Source organism: Scyliorhinus canicula, chromosome 7 (assembly GCF_902713615.1).
Source record: "Scyliorhinus canicula chromosome 7, sScyCan1.1, whole genome shotgun sequence".
NCBI lineage: Eukaryota > Metazoa > Chordata > Chondrichthyes > Carcharhiniformes > Scyliorhinidae > Scyliorhinus > Scyliorhinus canicula.
In genome coordinates, this window is record NC_052152.1 from 9,629,556 (window position 1) to 9,650,676 (window position 21,121).

At 44.0% G+C, this 21,121-nt stretch overlaps 1 protein-coding gene across 5 annotated transcripts in view; it reads left to right on the forward strand.

Annotated features, from left to right (window-relative positions):
- Positions 1 to 21,121, forward strand: part of usp25 (ubiquitin specific peptidase 25) — a 192,908-nt gene that overhangs the window by 25,601 nt on the left and 146,186 nt on the right. For all 5 annotated transcript variants that reach the window (XM_038801374.1, XM_038801375.1, XM_038801376.1 and 2 more), the window contains 2 exons: positions 8,566 to 8,707; positions 16,245 to 16,368. In XM_038801374.1, the coding sequence (XP_038657302.1) occupies positions 8,566 to 8,707; positions 16,245 to 16,368 (266 nt within the window). The remainder of the gene's footprint in view (positions 1 to 8,565; positions 8,708 to 16,244; positions 16,369 to 21,121) is intronic.

The following is a 21,121-nucleotide window of genomic DNA, read 5'->3' on the forward strand; positions in this document are numbered from 1 at the left end:
TTTCCCAGTAAATATCCAATTCCCTTTTAAAAGTTACTATTGGGTTAAAAGTTACTATTGGGTTTGTTTGTAGCACTCTTTTTAAGCTACGCATTCCAGATCGCAACAATAGCCCAGCTAAGTATCAACTGGTTCACCCAACTGGAGAGGCTATCACAGGCGAATCCAATCCTTAGCCAGCAGAAACACAAACTTTTTAATAGGGGTGATCGGGACTCGGGGGAAAAACGTGCTTATTTATTTCCTCGACGAGTCCAGGACGCTGCACTCCATTGCGGTCCTTCAATTGACGCCCTGATTAAATCCATGCAGGCCAGGAATCAACTCTGGAAACTCCTGGGTGATCAATTCATCACTTTAACTATATCACTGGGGCCACATGTTCTTATTGCTTGAAAGAGCGGTCAAACATTCAAAAGGGAAATATTTGCAGGACTGTGTGGAAAGAGAAGGGGAGTGAGATGAATTGGATTGTTCTTTGAAAGGGCCAGCAGGGACATGATGGGCCAAATGACCCCTGTGTTTTCTCTTATTCTGTGTGCTCTCACATAAGGGAAAGCTATTTGATTGAGCCACTTGAATTAAGTGTCTAGTCCAAGTTATCTCGTACCCCAGAGTGAATCAATGCCTTTAAGAACACAGGAGAAAATTAGTGAAACATTGTGAAAATGAATTGAATGATTGAATGTAATTTATGTTATGGTCTTGGGGTACAGGGCATCATTGGCAAGGTCAGCATTTATAGCCAATCTTGGGTTGTCCTGAAATGGTGATGGGCCAACAGAGCATCTTGCTGGGCAACTTCAGAGGCCAGTTAAGAGATAACCAAAGTAATATGGGCCAGGACGCACATAGAGGTCTGACTGGGAAAAGGCAGCAGAATGAGTGGTCTGACAGGCTTAAAAGTAGACAGATCTCCGGGGCCAGATAAAATGTATCCCAGGCTGTTGAGTGAGGCATGGGAGGAAAAAGCAGGAACGCTGGTAATAATTGTCAATTCCTCTCTGGCTGCAGGAGAGGTGCTGGAGGACTGGAGGATAGCCAGTGTGGTACCATTATTCAAGAAGGGAGGAAGGGATAAACCAGGAACTACAGGCCAGTGGTGGGGAACTATCGAAAGCAATTCTGAGAGACAGAATTAACCTGCATTTGGGGAGGCAGGGATTAATCAAGAAGAGTCAGCATGGTTTTGTTACGGGAAGGTAAAGTCTGACCAACTTGATTGAATTTTCGAAGAGGTGACCGTTGTGTAGATGAGGAAAATGCATTTGACGTAGTTACTTGGACTTCAGTAAGGCTTTTGATAAGGTGCCACATGGGAGACTGATAGCGAAGGTAAGAGCCCATGGGATCCAAGAAAATTTGGCAAATTGGTCCAAAATTGGCTGAGTGACAGGAAGCAGAGGTGTTCTTCTGACTGAAAGCCTGTGTCCGTGAGGTCCTACACGGATCAGTGTTGGGGCCCTTGCTGTTTGTGGTTTATATCAATGATTTAGATCTGAATGTAGGTGGGTTGATCAGTAAATTTGCGGATTATACAAAAATTGGTGGAGTGGTAAATCGTGAAGAGGATAGCCTTCGATTCCAGGAGGATGTAGACGGGCTGGCCAGATGGGCTGATTAGTGGGAAATGGAATTCAATCCAGGTAAATGTGATGTGATGCACTTGGGTAGGACAAACCAGACAAGGGAATACGTGATAAATGGCAGGACCCTGGGAAGCACCGAGGATCAGTGGGACCTTGGTGTGCATGTACTCTGGTCCCTTAAGGTAGCCGAGTAGGTGGATACATTGGTTAAGAAGGCATATAGTATACTTGCCTTTAAGAGCAGGGAGATTATGTTGGAACTGTAAAAAAAAATGTTGGTTTGGCCTCAGCTAGAGTATTGTGTCCACCTCTGGAGTCCAGATTATAGGAGGGATGATAGCACTGGAAAGGGTGCAGTGGAGATTTACCAGGTTGTTGCCTGGACTGGAGAGTTTTTGTTGTGAAGAGTGGTTGGATAGACTTGGATTCTTTTCCTCGGAGCAGAGGAGATTGAGGGGGGACATAATTGAGATGTATAAAATTATGAGGGGCATAGATAGAATAGATAGAGTAGACAGGAAGAAACCTTTCCCCTTGGAGGAGGGGGTCAATGACCGGTGGCATAGATTTAAGGTAAGAGGCAGAGGTTTAGATGGAATGTGAGGAAAAACCTTTTTACCCAGAGGGTGGTGGGAGTTTGGTACTCACTGCCTGAAAGGGCGGTGGAAGCAGCGACCCTCAGAACATTAAGTAGTATTTAGATTCACACTTACAATCCCAAGGCATGTAAGGCCAAGTGCTGGAAAATGGGATTAGAATAGTTGGGAGGTTGTTTCTGACCAGTGCAGACGCGATGGGCAAAAGGTACTTTTCTGTGCTTGTGACTGTATTTCCTTCCTGAAAAAGCCAGTTGGGCTTTTAATAACAATCTGACATATACAAGATCATTTTGGCCGAAAGCAGATTTTCTGTTTCCAGTTTAAAAAAAAACTGAATTCAAACACAAGCTGCCAAGTAGGGTTTGATCTTATTCTCTGGATTATTTGTCTAGTTCTCTGGATTACGAGTTCCATCAATGTTGCCAGTGCTTGGAAAATTGCAGCTATGTGAAAAGATTGGACCGGCTAGGAGTGCTTTCCTTGGACGGGTGACCTAATGGAGGTGTACAAAATTACACCTAGAAAGGTCCTAGGTAGGGTTTACAGGGAAGATCTGTTTCTCCAAGCTGAGGTGTCAATTACCAGGGGACATAGACTCAAGGTGATTTGCCGAAGGATTCGAAAGGTCATGAAGAAAAACATTTTCATCCAGAGGGTGCTGGGCATCCGGAGTTCACTGTCTGAAGTCGTGGTGAGGCTGAAATGCTCAACTTGTTTGAAAGGTGCAGGGATCTGCACCTGAAGTGCTATAACCTGCAAAGCAATGGTCCAGGTGCTGGAAAGAGGGATTAGAATGAGTAGTGATCTTTTTTCTCCTCTTGTTGGCCACCACGGGCATGATGGGCTGAATGGTCTCTGTGTCATATCGCTTCTATGGTATGACTACACCCTATTTGGCATTTTGTGATAAGAGACACTTCAGATCATTGTAACTGTGTGAACAATGAAACAAACCTGATCAACTCAATGATAGCATGATGATCTATTGTGAATTGCTCAGATAAAAGTCTTGCATCATAGCTGTTCTGTGTCTCTTTAGTGAAGGCAAAGTCCTGATTGGCTGAAATGGTTGATCTGTTGAACTGAAATACTGATTGGCTCACCCATGCTTTCACTCGTACAAAAAAACATTCAATTCATTGGGCAGAGCGATAAAGCCACCAATCAACAGCTAGAAAACTGCAGACTGATTAAACAAATCGCCCAGTTCTCCCTCCCTCCCAAAATTTTATTCAAGCAGCTTGCAGGCAGTTACTTGAAAAAGCACCATGCATTAATTGAAAAGATGCGTCTCAATTTTAAAAGTTAATTTATACAACTAACAGACAGATTCTTCAGTTACATGAAGCGATTGGAGAATCTGTGTCGTTTCCCTGGGAGAATTAAGAGCCGAGAATTTTTAGAGGTGAGCTTATCATGAAGGATTTTGATAGAGTTGATAAGGTGGAACTTTCCACTGGCAGAAGGGTTGGTAACTCGAGGATATAGATTGATGGTAATTGGCAAGAGAACAAGCTTCGAGGTAATTTTTTGTTAACGCAGTGGGATGTTCAGATCTTGAATGAGTTGCCTGCAAAGGTGATGGAAGCAGATTCAATAATAACTTTTCAAAAGGAAATTCGATAAATACTTGAAAGGGAAAGAAAATGCGGGGCCAGAGGGAAAGAGGGGGTGCATGGGGTTAATTGAATAGCTCTTTAAAAGAGCTGACATTGGCATGATGGGTTGAATGGTCTGCTGTGCTGTATCATTCTGTAATTCTTATCAGGTCGTCATACATTTACCTACTTTATCTCAGAAGCCCCCATATGCTGCTCTCCTTTGCGTAAAACAGAATTAGGCCATTCAGTTCCTCGAGTCTTTTCCGTCATTGAATGAGATCATGGCTGATCCATATCCCATTCCATTATACCCTTCGCTAGCTCTCCAATTTTAAATGATTAATGATTACTGTTGTTTGTGGGAGAGAATTCCACACTTCTCCCACCCTTTGTATGAAGAAATATTTTGATGTTCTCAATGACTCTATTGCAAAAACCTGGTTTTTGCAGGTTGAGCTCCACCGCCTTTGAATATGTACTTGAGGGGCCTTAATCCTAAGCTCTTCCAGCCTATGACTGACTCTCTGCTCATAAAATACAAGGATGTGACCTTGGGGACCTGGTCGTCCAATTAGGTTTTCTTCTGTGCTGCTTGATTCCATGGTAGCTGCGACCGCTACTTTTGATGTCCATTCCCAATATGCTTCTGCTCTTCCTTCCCCCTTACTCTGTGCAACGAACTGCAGAATAATTTTCCATCTGGGTGTGCTGGTGCCAGACATTGATTGGGCCAGCATTAAAATAGTACATGCAGTTTTGGACACCCCACTAGAATGAGGATATTGGAGCCATGCAAAAGGCACAGTTACTATTCACCAGAATGACTCCAGCAATGGCAACTCATTGTTCTGGAGAAAGGCTAGAAGTATTGATGCTTTTTTGCTGTCACGGAGTAGGTTAAGCAGGATCATATCGAGTTTCTCAGTCTTGTGAAGATTTGAATGAATAACCCGTGTGAGATTGGTTTCACTCATTGAGAAATCAACAAGAAGCATGAACTCTGAATGATCTGATAGAGTGGAGGGATCGATCCGAAGAAATTTTTAGAGGTCCTTTATTAGAACAGCTAATTAGGGCAGCACAGTTGCTTCGCAGTTCCAGGGTCCCAGGTTCGATTCCCGGCTTCGGTCACTGTCTGTGCGGAGTCTCCACATTCTCCCCGTGTTTGTGTGGGTTTCCTCCCACAGTCCAAAGATGTGCAGGTTAGGTGGATTGGCTGTGCTAACTTGTTCTTTGTGTCCAAAAAGGTTAGGTGGGGTTACTGGGTTACAGGTGTAGGTTGAAGTGTGGGTGTAAATGGGGTGCTCTTTCCAAGGGTTGGTGCAGACACGATGGGCCGAAGGACCTCCTTCTAGACTCTAAATTCAATGATAACACTGCTTTGCTACAATGGTATATTGAGGTTGTGACAGTGAACATACAACATAGAACAGTACAGTACAGAACAGGCCCTTCGGTCCTCGATGTTGTGCCGAGCATTGTCCGAAACCAAGATCAAGCTATCCCACTCCCAGTCATTCTAGTATGCTCTTATGTGCCTATCCAATAACCACTTGAAATTCCTAAAGTGTCTGACTCCACTATCACAGCAGGCAGTCCATTCCACACCCTAACCGCTCTCTGAGTCAAGAACCTACCTCGGACATCCCTCCTATATCTCCCACCCTGAACCTTATAGTTATCCCCCCTTGTAACAGCTACATCCACCCGAGGAAATAGTCTCTGAACGTCCACTCTATCTATCCCCCTCATTATCTTATAAACCTCTATTAAGTCGCCTCTCATCCTCCTCCGCTCCAAAGAGAAAAGCCCTAGCTCCCTCACCCTTTCCTCATAAAACCTATCCTGCAAACCAGGCAGCATCCTGGTAAATCTCCTTTGCACCCTTTCCAATGCTTCCACATCCTTCCTATAGTGAGGTGACCAGAACTGCTCACAATACTCCAAATGTGGTCTCACCAGGGTCATGTACAGTTGCAGCATAACCCCGCGGCTCTTAAACTCAGGCCCCCTGTTAATAAATGCTAACACACTATAGGCCTTCTTCACGGCTCTATCCACTTGAGTGGTAAAGACATTAGAAAGGGAATGGGACATGAATTTGAAAAAGACTAGAAAAAAAACTGCATGGAAATTGCATTAGAATAGATGATTCCCTGAAGAGCGAGTGTACACAAATTTGATGGGCTAAACAGATTCCTGCACCGTGATTTTTAAGATTCTGTGCTTCTAGCTCCGGCTCATGTTGTCATTTGTTTCCCTCCTCACAATTTAAAAAAAGGAAAGTGAGTTATTACAAAGTTATGATGTTTTATTTTGACATCACTGAAATTAATGCCAATATTCTGGTGTGGGCTACGAAGCATTGTAATAGGAGTAATGGCTGCCTGCCAAGGACATGTCAGTAGATTTGGTTGTATACAGAATATCATATTCGGCTACGGATGGGTTACATACCAATAAAAGGTCACAGCATTTTAGATGAGCATTTAGTTGCTAAGACACTGATCACTCCAGCAGTATTATAACAAGGTTTGTTTAGCATGCTAGTGCCAATATGCCAACTGAAAAACATTTTATCAAATCCACTTATGTACAAATGAATTCTTGCGCAATACTCTTAATTTATTCCCTCTGCACTGCTCTTCAGTCAGCTATCACTGCCACATCTTGGATTTATATTGTGCCTTTAATAATCACCATCACCATTGACAGAGCTGTAACCAGCAATACTTTACCCCTAGTGCAGCACATTTCATGTTGTCATGGGAACTCTGTGTTCACCCTCACTGTTGGATTAATCGGATCGGGCTTCGATTTCTCCGAATCGTAGAATCATACAGCACTGAAGAAGACTATTAGCCATCATGCCATTGCCAGCTTTTTGATAGAACTATTCAGTTAGTCCCACTCCGCTGTTCTTTCTCCACTGCCTTGTCTTTCTTTTTTCTTTCAAGTATTGAACCATTAGGAAAGCCTATGTTTGTGAAAGGCACTATAAAGGCAAGTCTGTCTGTCTTCCGTCTTTTGAGAGGTACTATTGAATATGCTTCTACCACCTTTTCAGGTAGAGCATTCCAGATCACCGCAACTCGTTGTGTAGCAGAAGTCTTTCCTCATATTGCCTCTAGTTGTTTTAGCATCTTCATCAAATAGGACAGATCCTCTTAAGTGCAGAATTTCCTCTGTACGACATTAAGTTGCTAGCCAAGATCATGCTTGCTCCAGTCCAGGTGTGGGACTTGAACCTGCAACTTTCCTGATCCAGATGTGAGTGCCTCTGAGTGAATCAACCTGCCCCGTGAAGCCTACCTTTTAGACATGTAAAAAAGGAGAGTAATCTCCTGCATTGCATCTTGTAAGTCACGAACAGCATGAAATTGGCAGAGATTTAACCATTTCAATGTACGGGAAAGAAAGATGAAGAGAAGCAAAATCTCTGGTGGATTGCGAGCTGGATATGTGCCGGTAAAGTGTTCAAGCTTGAGTGGCAAAATGTAACCGCGTGAGTTGTGTCCCTTTGAAGTACATTTTCTTGTCCATAATTATTATTCTTAAACTTATTAATTCTTGGGCTCTGGGCATCACTGGCAAGGCATCATTAATTGGTCATCTCTAGTTATCCCGATGGTGGACCAAGTCTGTGTTGCTTTTAATCTTGATTGCAACTTGCTAGATTACTTCAAAGAGGTCAGCCACGTTGATTTGGAAGTTGAGCCATGTAGGCCACACAGCAGATTCACTTCTCTGATGAGTGAAGCAGTTGGATCTTTACAAAAATCTGTCAGCTTCAGCTTCATGGTCACTTTTGCTAATACCAACTTATTATTTCTAGAATTACTTACACGTGCAAATGATTTGTGCTAATTTAACAAAAAGGTAACTTATGGCTAAGCCTGATTTTATTTGTAAGAACACAATGTAGTTAGGAGTTTGTTACAAGGAAATAGCACCTTTTGAGTTCCGGTATGGACTCTGTTCATGGGGAAAAGCAGTGTCAGTTGTATTTATCGAATACATTGTCTCAGTAGGCTTCCTAAAGGTCTAATCGCAAAAAGAATAACACTGGGATGCTGTGTCAAAGAAGGAGCTTATTGGGCGGGCGGAACAAAAGTTTGATCAGATAGGCTGCCTTTAAGAAAGTCAAAGGAGAAGGTAGAAACCAGAGGAGTTTAGGGAGTTCGAGCATGAGATGGCTTCTCATGGTGAGCTGAAGGTAAACGGCTCAGTTTGAAGGACTGGCACACTTGAGGATGGGGAGTGGGGGCAATGTTACAGAGATGTAAGTTGGTGGTTTCTGACAGACCTTTCTGGGGATAGAACCTCAACACAAATGAGACCTAAAGTTGCAAAGTGAATGAGCCAAAAATAATGGCTGGGGTCAGTGGCGGAACAGTAATGGCAATGGTCTGGCGACGGTGTGGATGAAAGCAGAAGCTGATTACTTTTGGTTTTGGTTAAGTAGTCTTTCAGCCGCAAGACGGTCGATATTGATGGATGGTTTGAGCTGGTTACCCTGTTTCTGTAGATGATTTTGTCCCGAAGCAACATGTAGATGATAAAAATGGGGGGGGGGGGGGGGGGGGGGGGGGGAGGGATATCATGGTACAGGTGCTGCTCCCTATGGCATTTGTTCCAGCCTCAGTACTCTGTTTGACTGGCGCCAATTCCAGCCTGTCTCCATCAATGGACTCACTTTGGCAGTGGATAGCCTAGGTTGTTTTTCAAAGTCCACAGCTTTGTCTACTGTTAACTTGCCGCTCATGCTTTTTGTAGGCGAGTAATGGGGATCTTGCAGAAGCTGTTTCTTTCCTGACGGAGAAGAATGCCAAGGCACCGCAGCAGGAAGAAGCCTACTATCACACAGGACAAACCAGCAACGATCGTTACATCAGTGTGGGAAGCCAAGCTGACACAAGTAAGTGACATATGGGAGGATGGCCTGTTATAGAGTACAAGCCACAACAACAAAGCTGCCATAAGGATGAACAAAGAACATTTATTACCTCCCGATTGTGTAGTGTTTCCAAGCTTTCTGATGCTTCTTCTTTGCACTAATGCCAGTACAGATGGCTGGTTGTTTCAGGATTTGCCCTATTTGATTTCCGCTGTCTTGCACAATTAAGTCCGCAAATCTTTGATGGTGACAATAAAGATAACGATGAGCGGCTTGAACCCTCGTGTAGCATCTTTGTTCGATATTTTCCGTTGTAAATTTGAAATCGGAGTGTGGCCACTTTGGTAGACAAGGCCGTTAGCCTAAAGGTTAAACCAGGACTTTTGGAAGTGAAGTTAAGTAATACTTAGGCATGGAAAGGGGAGTGGTAGGAGTTTGGAATTCTCTTTGGTGAAAGGCAATTGATGGCAGGTGAATTAACTCTTGAACCCGAGATTAATAGATTTTTGTTAACTAAAGATAATACGGGACATTGGGCAAAGGTGGGCATATGGAGTTTGAGTTGATTTGTGGAAAAGGCTCGAGGAGTTGAATGGTCTGCTCCTCTTCCTATGTTCCTGTATTTCCTTGGGTTTGCAGATGAAAAATAAATTTACAGTAAATGTCCGGCTCCACAGCTCTAATTGAATGGAGTCTTTTCAACAGCTTAAATGACTTGTAAAGTAGGTCCCTAACAGCGTTTACAATATTTAGATCTAACCTAGATATTTTCCTTGGCTTAATTTGATTGGTCTCTCCTGTGAATGCCCACGTCCTTTATGTCAGGAGCTTGCTTTCTCATTGCAATATCCAGATGCACGAGAGTGTGACCCGGGCAGCATGAGCTGTAAACTTTGAAATACCTTGGGTATGCGATACTGCAATCATCCACATGTGATCCACATGTGACCCGAGTGCATGCTTCAGTCTTCTGAAATCGTATGAGAGCACTGCTACGGTGGGATCAATGTAAAATTGCATTGTCCATTTTGGAGGTTGTCGGTGGTTGAACAGAGCGGTGTTTCCAGATTCTGAACTCCTGTAATGTATTCTGTCACAAATTAGCCTTATTAGTGGAATGAATAATTTTGTTCCCCCATTGATTATCTTTAGCGGAAATGAAATTTGACTGTAACAGTTGGTTTTGTCCCCGGCACTGTCAGATATTTGCAGCTTGCTTTCTTGATATGACAGGCAATTGAGGGGTTGACCTGACTCCTTTGTCCAGGGATTGTAAAGTAGAGATGCCAAGTGAAAGAGTGGCTGCTCCTTCTCTTGAAAGCCAACCTTGCTGTTATCAAAACGATCAGGGCTCACTCAACAAAGTGTGGATTGTGTTCAGGAAATGTTTGATCAGAAGGCAGGCATATTCCAAAGACCGGTCTGATGGGTTTGGCTAAATGTACACCATCTTTCCAGCTCCCCACACCTGAAAATATGTGAAACCATTGATGCTTACTTCTAACTTGGTGGTATTAATTTCAAGCCTCCCTGAACTAAGTTATGTCTTTGTGTTCTGCGAGTGTGTACCTTCAGCCAGTCTGGGATGTTGGATCTGCAGAAACAGGAGGCAGTAATCCATTTTAATTGTGCATATGTGCGCACGTGCATTCATCTGTTCTCTGACTAGCATGCAAAGTTCTATTGATAACTTATCATTGACACACGCGCTTCATTTTTATCAGCGTGCTTGCTGATCTATATTGACTCCTCTTCAGTCAATGACCCAGATTTCAAATTCTCATCCTCCGTTTCCGATCGCACAGGGCCTCGCCTCTCCTTATCTCTGTTAACTTCCTTAGCCTACAGCCCTTGAGATTTCTGCGCTCCTCCAATTCTGATCTCTTGAGCATCGCTCCATTGTTCGTGGTCTTGCCTTCAGCTGCCTCGGCCCTAAATATTGGAATTCCCTCTCTAAGCCTCGCCACACCTTTCATTTTATAACTCGCTCTTCAAAACCTTCCTCAAACCAGGCTTTTGGCCTCTGGTTTCTTATCTCTTTGTGCCCATGTGTCAAATTGATTTGATTTCTCTCTTGTGAAGTATCTTGGGGCATTTTTATTATGTTAAAGGCATTATAGAAACGCTTGGTGTTATATCATCACAACAGAACCTTTCTGATGCACATCACAGTTTCGTTTTCACAGACTTAAAGCCTGCTTCTTTGTCTTGTCTGACCCTTTGAGACCACACACAAAAAACCCACCCACAGGCAAATTGGCTTTGGTCCAACATTGCTCTTTTTATTGAGTTGAAGATGTTCGAGGCAGAGGTCAAGTTGGTGAATGGAGTGTTGTGCTCTGGCCTCTGTTGCTCTCACGATACCCTGCTGTAGGAAGCCAGAATGTCTTCACTGGTACCACTCAAATGTGCAGTATTGGCAAGACACCGATCCACATCTTGTGCAGCAACTGGACATGAAACCATTACTTTAATTCAACAATTTTGCTCATCCTATTCTCAAATATCAGTTTTTGCACCGTGACGCTTGCTTACCAACTACAGCATTGTGCACAAAACTTGCAATGACTCCCATACTGCTCCAAATCAGAGCTGCCAGTTTCTACACATTTTCCATTCGAAGAACTGGAGCTGAGTAAATTTCCTGTTTCTGTCTGCTGTCGAACTGCAACAGGAGTCAGTTCTCCGCTGCTGCTTAGCTAGTGCGCACATCAGGTATGATTGGTCTGATGCACATAAATGATTAGCTTTAGCTAACTCTGCTTTGGAAGCTTACTTGTCCATTGATGTAAATGTTTTTGGAGAAGTGAGAGGGATCATTCCCCTAAATTTCTCACCCTCTGCTCTTAACCTTTTCTCACTTGGGTGTCAATTGTTGGAATACATTGAAGGCACACGGTAGGCTGGCCTTTATTGTGAAGTGGGGGGGGGGGATTGGATTAAACACAACTTGGTCCGATTGTACAGGGTATTGGTGAGACCACATCTGGAATACTATGTGCAGTTTTGGTCTTCACGTTTAAGAAAGGATATACTTGCATTGAAGACGGTGCAGTGAACGTTCACTATATTGGTCCCTGGGCTGAGGCTGATGTCCCGTGATGCGAAACTGAGCAAAATAGGCTGACATTCTCTGGCGTTTGGAAGAATGAGAGGACATCTCCTTGACACCTACAGAATTCTGAAGGAGTTTGAGAGGGCAGGCATTGAGACATTGTTTCCGCCGGCCGTGGAATTTAAAAACTGGTTCACAATCTCAGGATAAAGGGCCAATCATTTAGGACTGAGGTGAGGGGAAATTACTCCACTCAAAGGATTGTGAATCTTTGGAATTCTCGACCTAAGAGGCTTGTGGATGCTCCATCATGGGATACATTTAAGTCTGGGGTAGAGAGACTTCCGGTCTTTCATGGAATTAAAGGAAATGGGGGCAATGAAGTTGACTCCCAAGATCGACCATGGAACATAGAACATACAGTACAGAGGAGGCCATTCGTCCCATCGAGTCTGCACCGACCCATTTAAGCTCTCACTTCCACCCTATCCCTGTAACCCAAAAACCCCATCTAACTTTTTTGGTCATTAAGGGCAATTTATCATGGCCAATCCACCGAACCTAAACAAAAAACAAAGAAAAGTAGAGCACAGGAACAGGCCCTTCGGCCCTCCAAGCCCATGCCGACCATGCTGCCTGTCTAAACTAAAATCTTCCACATTTCCTGGGTCCCTATCCCTCTATTCCCATCCTATTCATGTATTTGTCAAGATGCCCCTTAAACATCACTATTGTCCCTGCTTCCACCACCTCCTCCGGCAGCGAGTTCCAGGCACCCACTACCCTCTGTGTAAATAACTTGCCTCGCACATCTCTAAACCCTGTCCCTTGTATCTTAAACCTATACCCCCTAGTAATTGACCCTCTACCCTGGGAAAAAGCCTCTGACTATCCACTCTGTCTATGCCCTTCATACTTTTGTAGACCTCTATCAGGTCGCCTCTCAACCTTCTTCGTTCCAGTGAGAGCAAACCAAGTTTATCCAACCCCTCTCATAGCTAATGCTCTCCATACCAGGCAACAGCCTGGTAAATCTCTTCTGCACCCTCTCTAAATCCTCCACATCCTTCTGGTAGTGTGGCGACCAGAATTGAACACTATACTCCCAAGTGTGGCCTAACTAAGGTTCTATACAGCTGCAACATGACTTGCCAATTTTTATACTCAGTGCCCCGGCCAATGAAGGCAAGCATGCCATATGCCTTCTTGACTACCTTCTCTACCTGTATTGCCCCTTTCAGTGACATGTGGACCTGTACACCGAGATCTCTGACTCTCAGTACTCTTGAGGGTTCAACCATTCACTGTATCTTCCCTACCTGTATTAGACCTTCCAAAATGCATCACCTGACATTTGTCCAAATTAAAGTCCATCTGCCATCTCGCCGCCCAACTCTCCAAACGATTTAAATCCTGCTGTATCCTCTGACAGTCCTCATCGCTATCCGTAATTCCACCAACCTTTGTGTCCTCCGCAAACTTAATAATCAGACCAGTTACATTTTCCTCCAAACCATTTATTTATACAACGAACAGTAAAGGTCCCAGCACTGATCCCTGTGGAACACCACTAGTCACAGCCTTCCAATCAGAAAAGTACCCTTCCATTGTTACTCTCTGCCTTCTATGACCTAGCCAGTTCTGTATCCATCTTGCCAGCTCACCTCTGAACCCGTGTGACTTCACCTTTTGTACCAGTCTGCCATGAGGGACCTTGTCAAAGGCCTTACTGAAGTCCATATAGACAACATCCACTGCCCTATCTGCATCAATCATCTTTGTGACCTGCTCAAAAAACTCTATCAAGTTAGTGAGACACGACCTCCCCTTCACAAAACCGTGCTGCCTCGCGTTAATACGTCCACTTGCTTCCAAATGGGAGTAGATCCTGTCTCAGAGAATTCTCTCCAGTAATTTCCGTACCACTGACGTAAGGCTCACCAGCCTGTACTTCCCTGGGTTATCCTTGCTACCCTTCTTAAAGAAAGGAACAACATTGGCTATTCACCAGTCCTCCGGGACATCACCCGAAGACAGTGAGGATCCAAAGATTTCTGTCACGTATTTGGACTGTGGGAGGAAACCGGAGCACCCGGAGGAAACCCATGCAGACACTGGGAGAAAGTGCAGACTCCGCACAGACAGTGACCCAGCGGGGAATCAAACCTGGAACCCTGGCGTTGTGAAGCCACAGTGCTATCCACTTGTGCTACCGTGCTTTGACTCTTTTGAATGGCAAAACCACTAATGTTTGTGTGCAAGCCAGGAAATGATTATCAATAGACGAATTGGGCAATGGCATCATTACAGGGAGTCCAAACCTGTTCCCAAACACATTTTCCAGCAGTAACTAATAAAGCTGGAAATGGGAAACCTGCCAAATTTCCCACCTAACACGTCATGTGAAGGCCAATTCTAACCCTGTTGCTGCCAACCAGGCAGCAGCTTATTCTATACACATTAGGAATTGAAACTGGGAACTTTCCAGTCTGTATGGCTCGGCCGCATTAAACTGTATCTGTATTCTTGTCTTCCACCTGCTTTTCCCTCACCTGAGTCATGTAGTGTAGAAGGGGACCATTCAGCCCTTTGGGCCTGTGCCAGCTCTCTGAAAGCGCGGGATAATTAGTTCAACCTTCTCCAAAAGCTTTGTGAATTCTTCATACCTTTTGGAAGTTACCATTGAATCGGCTATCACCGTCCTTCCAGGGAATCGCTTCCAAGTCATTGGCTTTTTTTGGTGTCTATCGTTTCCACCTTTTCCTGTGCCCTTTAACAGAGGTTTCTGCTTCTAGTAAAACATCCCACAAGGTGTTAACTTGTTTGAGTGAAATGCAGGACTTTGCAGCTTTTCCGGTTTCTCTCATTTCAGATCTCTTGTATTTTCTCATTTCAGGTTCTGGCAACCTTTACTCTCAGAGTGATGTGTACTGCGAGTGCAGACTTGTCACTCGACTTATTGCTTCGAATATTGGTGCCAGTATTGTCAACAATTCTCATGCTGTTGTCTTTGCTGTGAGGGATATCGTTCCTGAGCTAGTACGCTTGTGTGATGCATTTAATTCATCAATTTAGGAACATCGGTTAAAGATTACACCATTTAGCCTCGTGAGCCTTCTTTGTCGTTTAATGAGTGCAAAGCTGCTCTGACCTAACTCCACGTTTGCCCCATAATACCTTTTGGACAACATGATCAATAGTTTCAGCAACAACTTAAGCTCAAGTCAAGGGGCAACTTATATATTGCCCGGTCCTCAAACCGTTAACCCCCCCCCAGCTGACACCTTGCTCATTGGTAAAGACATTCCCAGGCAGAGGAACGCAAGTTGCCGAATGATCCCTCCCACCAGGAACCTATGAAACATGACCTGTTTGGCTGGATCTCAGTTGCCTCAGGCCTGGTGTTGACAAATGGAAACTTCTTTTTGCAGAAATGGTGATGCAGTCGAATTTTGAGAAGCATCCCAAACGATGAAACATTTAGAATGCCCTCTACTGCCAGAGCCATGCAGCTCTGAAGGTCTTCAACTCTTGAGCCACAGCCAGGCAGAACAGTGGCGAGAGAAGATTCAGCAATGCTCAGAAGAATGCAACAAGAAGATGATGATTGAAAATGTATTATTGCTTTCTGTGAAGAGAGTCATATACTTCTATCATCCTGTCTATGTAGAAGTGTTTTCTATCTTCACCCCTGTAAAGGTCTGGCTTTGAATTTTGAACTGTGTCTCAGACTCGCCAATCAGCAGAAATAATTTTTCCTGGAATGCTGTACCTTAAACACTTTAATCAAATCACCCCTTAACTGTCTAAATTTCAGGGAATACATCCCTGGCTTGTGCCATTTCTCCTGGTAACATAGCACGTGGAGTCCAGGCATCATTTTAGTAAGTCTCAGCTGCGCTTTCTCTAAAGGCGCAGTGCTACGGACTGCTCGCACTACTCCAGCTGAGGTTTGACCAGGGTTTTGTACAGCTTAAGCATGACTTCTATCTCTCTGGATTCTATTCCTCTGTAAAAGCCAGCATTCCATTAGATTTTTCCATTATTTTTTGTACCTGTTCTTGGCATTTTAATGCGCCTTAAATTGCTCCCCGTCAGTGAGCAGACCTTAACACCAGTGTGTTATATAGCGCCAAAATATTCTCTTATGATTTCAACCAAGGTTACTTGCATTTAAAGTGCCTGCATGGTCCAAATTCAATCTTTAATGACCAATGTTTCTGGGACGCTTTAGTAATCAAATTCTGAAGATTTGTTGCATTTTCTGTGAAAATTACAGGTAACTTGCCTTTGATTTAAAAAGAAACATGTTTAGAAGGACAGATTATCTAATTGAATGCCTTTCTTCCTAATCTGAATATTTCACCAACCATCTATTTGCACTTTGCTGAAATCCATGCAGTTGTGATCCTTTTACCTTTACCCACTGATCATTCAAAATACCCCCCTCTTTAAGATATAAATTTGTTCCTAATTCAAAGATTTTGTTTGTGATAATTACAGATGTTATTGACCTTACTGGGGATGACAAAGATGACCTACAGAGAGCAATCGCCCTAAGTTTAGAGGAATCCAACCGAGCGTTCCGGGAGACTGGTATAACAGACGAGGAACAAGCCATCAGCAGGTAAGGGGTCAGGAGAGGATCCCAGCAAACTGAGGCTCTTAAAAGCAAACCTCTTTTCTTGAGAGATTTTACAAAGAAACATACATAGGAAATAGAAGCAGGAGGAGGCCACTCGGCCCTTTGAGCCTGCTCCACCATTCATTATGATCATGGTTGATCATCAAGTTCAATACCCTCCCATATCCCTTGATCCCTTTAGCCCCTAGAACTATATCTACCCCTTCATGAAATTGCACAACATTTTGGCCTCAACTACTTTCTGTGGTTGTGAATTCCACAGATTCACCACTCTCTGGGTGAAGAAACTTCTCCCCAGCTCAGTCCTAAAAGGTTTACCTCTTATCCTCAAACTATGACCGATAGTTCTGGGCTCCACCACCACCGGGAACATTCTTTCTGAATGTACTCTGTGTAATCCTGATATAATTTTGTAAGTTTCTTTGAGATCCCCTCTCACTCTTCTAAACTCCAATGAATATAATCCTAACTGACATAGTCTCTCCTCATATGACAGTCCCGCCACCCCAGGAATCAGCCTGGTAAACCTTTGCTGCACTCCCTCCGTAGCAAGAACATCCTTCCTCAGATAAGGACACCAAAACTGCACACAATACTCCAGGTGTGGCCTCACCAATGCCCGATACAATTGCAGTAAACATTTCTATTCTTGTACTCAAATCATCTCGCCATGAAGCCCAACATACCCATTTGCCTTCTTCCTGCCTGCTGTATTTGCACGCTTGCTTTCAGCGACTGATGCGCAAGGACACCAATATCTCACTGAGTATCCACCTCTCATTCAAATAATCTGCCTTATTTTTGCTACTGAAGCAGATAACCTCACATTTATTCACATTATACTGCATTTGCCATGCATATGCCCACTCACTCGGCCTGTCCAAATCCCGCTGAAGCATCTCTGCATTCTCCTCACAACTCATGCTCCCAAACAACTATGTATCACCTTCAAATTTGGGATAATACATTTACTTCCTTCGTCCAAATCATTAAGATATACCATGAACTGTTGGGGTCCTAGCATAGATTCCTGCGGTATCCCACTAGTCACTTTGTGCCAATCAGAAAAAGACCCATTTATTCCAACTTTTTGCTTCCTGTCTGCTAACCAGCTTTCTGTCCATCTCAAGACACTACCCATAATCCCATGAGCTTTAACTTTACAAGAAATCTACTATGTGAGACCTCATTGAAAACCTTCTGAAAGTCTAAATAAACCACATCCACCGGTTCTCCCTGGTCAACTCTCCTAGTTACATCTTCAGAAAATTCTGGTAGATTTGTCAAGCAATATTTGCCTTTCGTTAATCCATGCTGACTTTGATTATACCACTGCTTTCCGAATGCTGTGCAACAAAATCTTTGATGATGGACTCTAGCAACTTCCCACGTTAGGGTCACTGGTCTGTAGTTCCCTGTTTTCTCTCTACCTGCCTTTTGGAATAGTTTTATTAGCTACCCTCCAACCTGTAGGATTTTGGTGCTGAGGATAGAGCATTTTTCATTTTGGACCCCTGTGTGTTAATTTAACCCATTCAGTTCTCTGCCTAATGGGAATACGAGTGGGAGTGGCTAAAATTGGAAATCATCTTGACAGTCTCACAACATTTCTATTCCCCTTTGCTGACACCCAAGATTCTTCTACAGGCAGACTGGGGCCTAATTGAAAAGCAAAGGTTGTGGCCCAATGATGCCATGTTAACCGGAATTCCGTGGGAAGCCTAATCGAGGTCGGTTCCTTGGGAGCCACAAGCAGCTGGAATGGTTTTCAAGACCCCAAGAGAAATCCTTGGGTCTCTTTTAACTTCCCTCTCCCTCTCAATACCCAGCTTCTGTTTGGGAAGCCCTCCTCTCCCTCTCTGGCCCCTCTGCCATGCCCCATCCCAGCGCTTACCTTACACTGGCAACCGTTCCCTTGCATCTGGCAGCATCCAGCTCTTGTCCCGGTTTCAGGTCTCTCCTCAGAATACTGGAATGAAGTCCAGCAGTTACAATCAGCCGCACCTCTCTGACGTCTGGGAACTCGTGCACTGATTCCCTCCCCGCAGCATCAGGCACTCCTGATACATACAAATGGACTCAAAAGCAAAGGCAAACACCCTCTGCCCTTACCCCAATGGCATGCCTCAGCCCCAACCTCAAAAGAGTGTCCCATATGGCAGGAGTATGCCATTTGTTTCCACAGTCTCCTCTGCATCTCAACTGTACACCCTCCCCAGCACAAGGTCCTTACAGCCAGCAGACAGAAGTCAATAAGAAATGTATTCACTCAGAGTTGGTCATGTTTTAGACTTGATGTGGAGATGCCGGCATTGGACTGGGGTGAGCACAGTAAGAGGTCTTGCAACACCAGGTTAAAGTCCAACAGATTTGTTTCGAAGCACTAGCTTTCGGAGCACTGATGAAGGAGCAACCACATTGTGTGTGTTGGTCTGGAGCACATGTAGGCCAGACTGGGGTAAGGATGGCAGATTTCCTTCCCTGAAAGAGATGGGTCTTTACAAAAATTGCTGATAAGTTCATGGTCATCATTACTGAGACAAGTTGATGATTGATTTTTAACTGGGTCTGAAATAGAACATAGAACATAGAACAGTACAGCACAGACCAGGCCCTTCGGCCCTCGATGTTGTGCCGAGCAATGATCACCCTACTCAAACCCACGGATCCACCCTATACCCGTAACCCAACAACCCCCCCCCCCTTAACCTTACTTTTTTAGGACACTACGGGCAATTTAGCATGGCCAATCCACCTAACCCACACATCTTTGGACTGTGGGTGGAAACCGGAGCACCCGGAGGAAACCCACGCACACACGGGGAGGACGTGCAGACTCAGCACAGACAGTGACCCAGCCGGGAATCGAACCTGGGACCCTGGAGCTGTGAAGCATTTATGCTAACCACCATGCTACCGTGCTGCCCACAAATGTTACAGGTCATGACAGAGAGAGGTTAAAATGCTAATAAATCACTACTAATTAGTTGGAGCTAGTTATATTCGATTTGCCTGATTGAGTTCACAAATGTAATCATTGTGAAACAAAAGTTGCTGGAGGTGCACAACAATGGGGATTCAGCATCTGAATGAAAGAGGGAGCTAAGTGCCTCTAACAACCTTTAACAACATCCCGAAGCACTTTACAAGTCCTTTTGAAATGTAGTCAATGTTGTAGTATAGAAAACACAAAAGGTAATTTGCACATGAGACCCACTAGTATTAATGTGATAATGACGAGGTAATTTGTTTTCTGATCTTGGTTTTGGAATATCATTTGGCCCGGATGCTTGCTTTTTAAAAAAATGCTGGCTTGAAACCTGTTGCACCCCTTTTTTAGGGCATACAGGGCCTCGGTCAAATGTCTCCCATGTGTCTTTCCACTCTGTCAGTGGGGTATAACATAATCCAGTCATCATCTGACTCTTGAGCTATGGCTGACACCGAGTAAAGAAAAAATGTTTGTTGTTCAGTTCACCAGTATTGCTGAAAGGGAGGGGGGGGAACTAGAGAAAGAAATGTGACTGTCAAAAGTAAAGGATGATGATGAGCAGGGTAAATGATCGATGAACTCTGTGAATCAAGAAGCAGTTCATCTCCAGATATGCTATAATCATAAAAAGTATGGCTGCAAATCTAATTGCAGCTGGGGCAGGTGAATCATTCACCTCTGTGGCCTTGTATCCTTTCACACTGAGGAAATGAAACATATTCAATAAATTAAATTAAGGGTCTATTTGAAGATAGTTTAGTTAATTTTGCAGCTCTGCTCCCAGTAAGCAGGAGCCCAGAGCAAAACCTGCACCTGTTTGTGCAGAGAATGGTGGACCTCCCTCCATCAAGGAGGCTGCTGTGTGAAAGGTGTTTTTTGAGGCTGGGTCTCATAATAATAATCTTTATTATTGTCACAAGTAGGCTTACATTAACGCTGCAGTAAAGTTACTGTGAAAATCCCCTAGTCGTCACACTCTGGCACCTGTTCGAGGGAGAATTCGGAATGTCCAATTCACCTCACAAGCACATCTTTCGGGACTTGTGGGAGGAAACCGGAGCACCCGGAGGAAACCCACGCAGACACGGGGAGAACGTGCAGACTATGCACGGACAGTGACACAAGCCGGAAATCGAACCTGGGACCCTGGCGCTGTGAAACAACAGTGCTATCCACTGTGCTACCGTGCCACCCATTACTTGGTTAAAGATGCTATAGAATTGATAACTTGATTGATATTGCGCAGCAATGTAGAGCATTGTTCATCCAACCTTGCTGTACCTGACCTCAAGATTCACGATGGCCACAGTGTTTGCTAACAATAGCCAGGCTCCATTTCCTTCGCGCTATCCCCTTTGGCATCATGAGCACAGATATTTGAAATTTTAAAAAAGATTGTTCTTTTCATTTGAAGTTTTTCTATCTTGCGCTCACTCATGGTGATTTGCCCTTTTTGCTTTCTTCCATTGAGCACTGGTGACATTTGTATTATGATTGTTATGTCTGTTTAATGCATTGATATCAATATGCCGTTGGGGGACAAGCTGTATGCTCCTTTCGGGATATTCTTAAACTTCACTTCTTCCATTACTGTTGATGGACTGGTAACCACTGGCACTTTGCTATGGTATCAGACAGTCCAAAACATGTGCAGTCCAGATACCTTTGAGTTTTGGAAGGTTAAAACCTATAATTATACTGTTGAATGCTCCTTGCTCATATTGTAGAGGAATTTTGATCGTA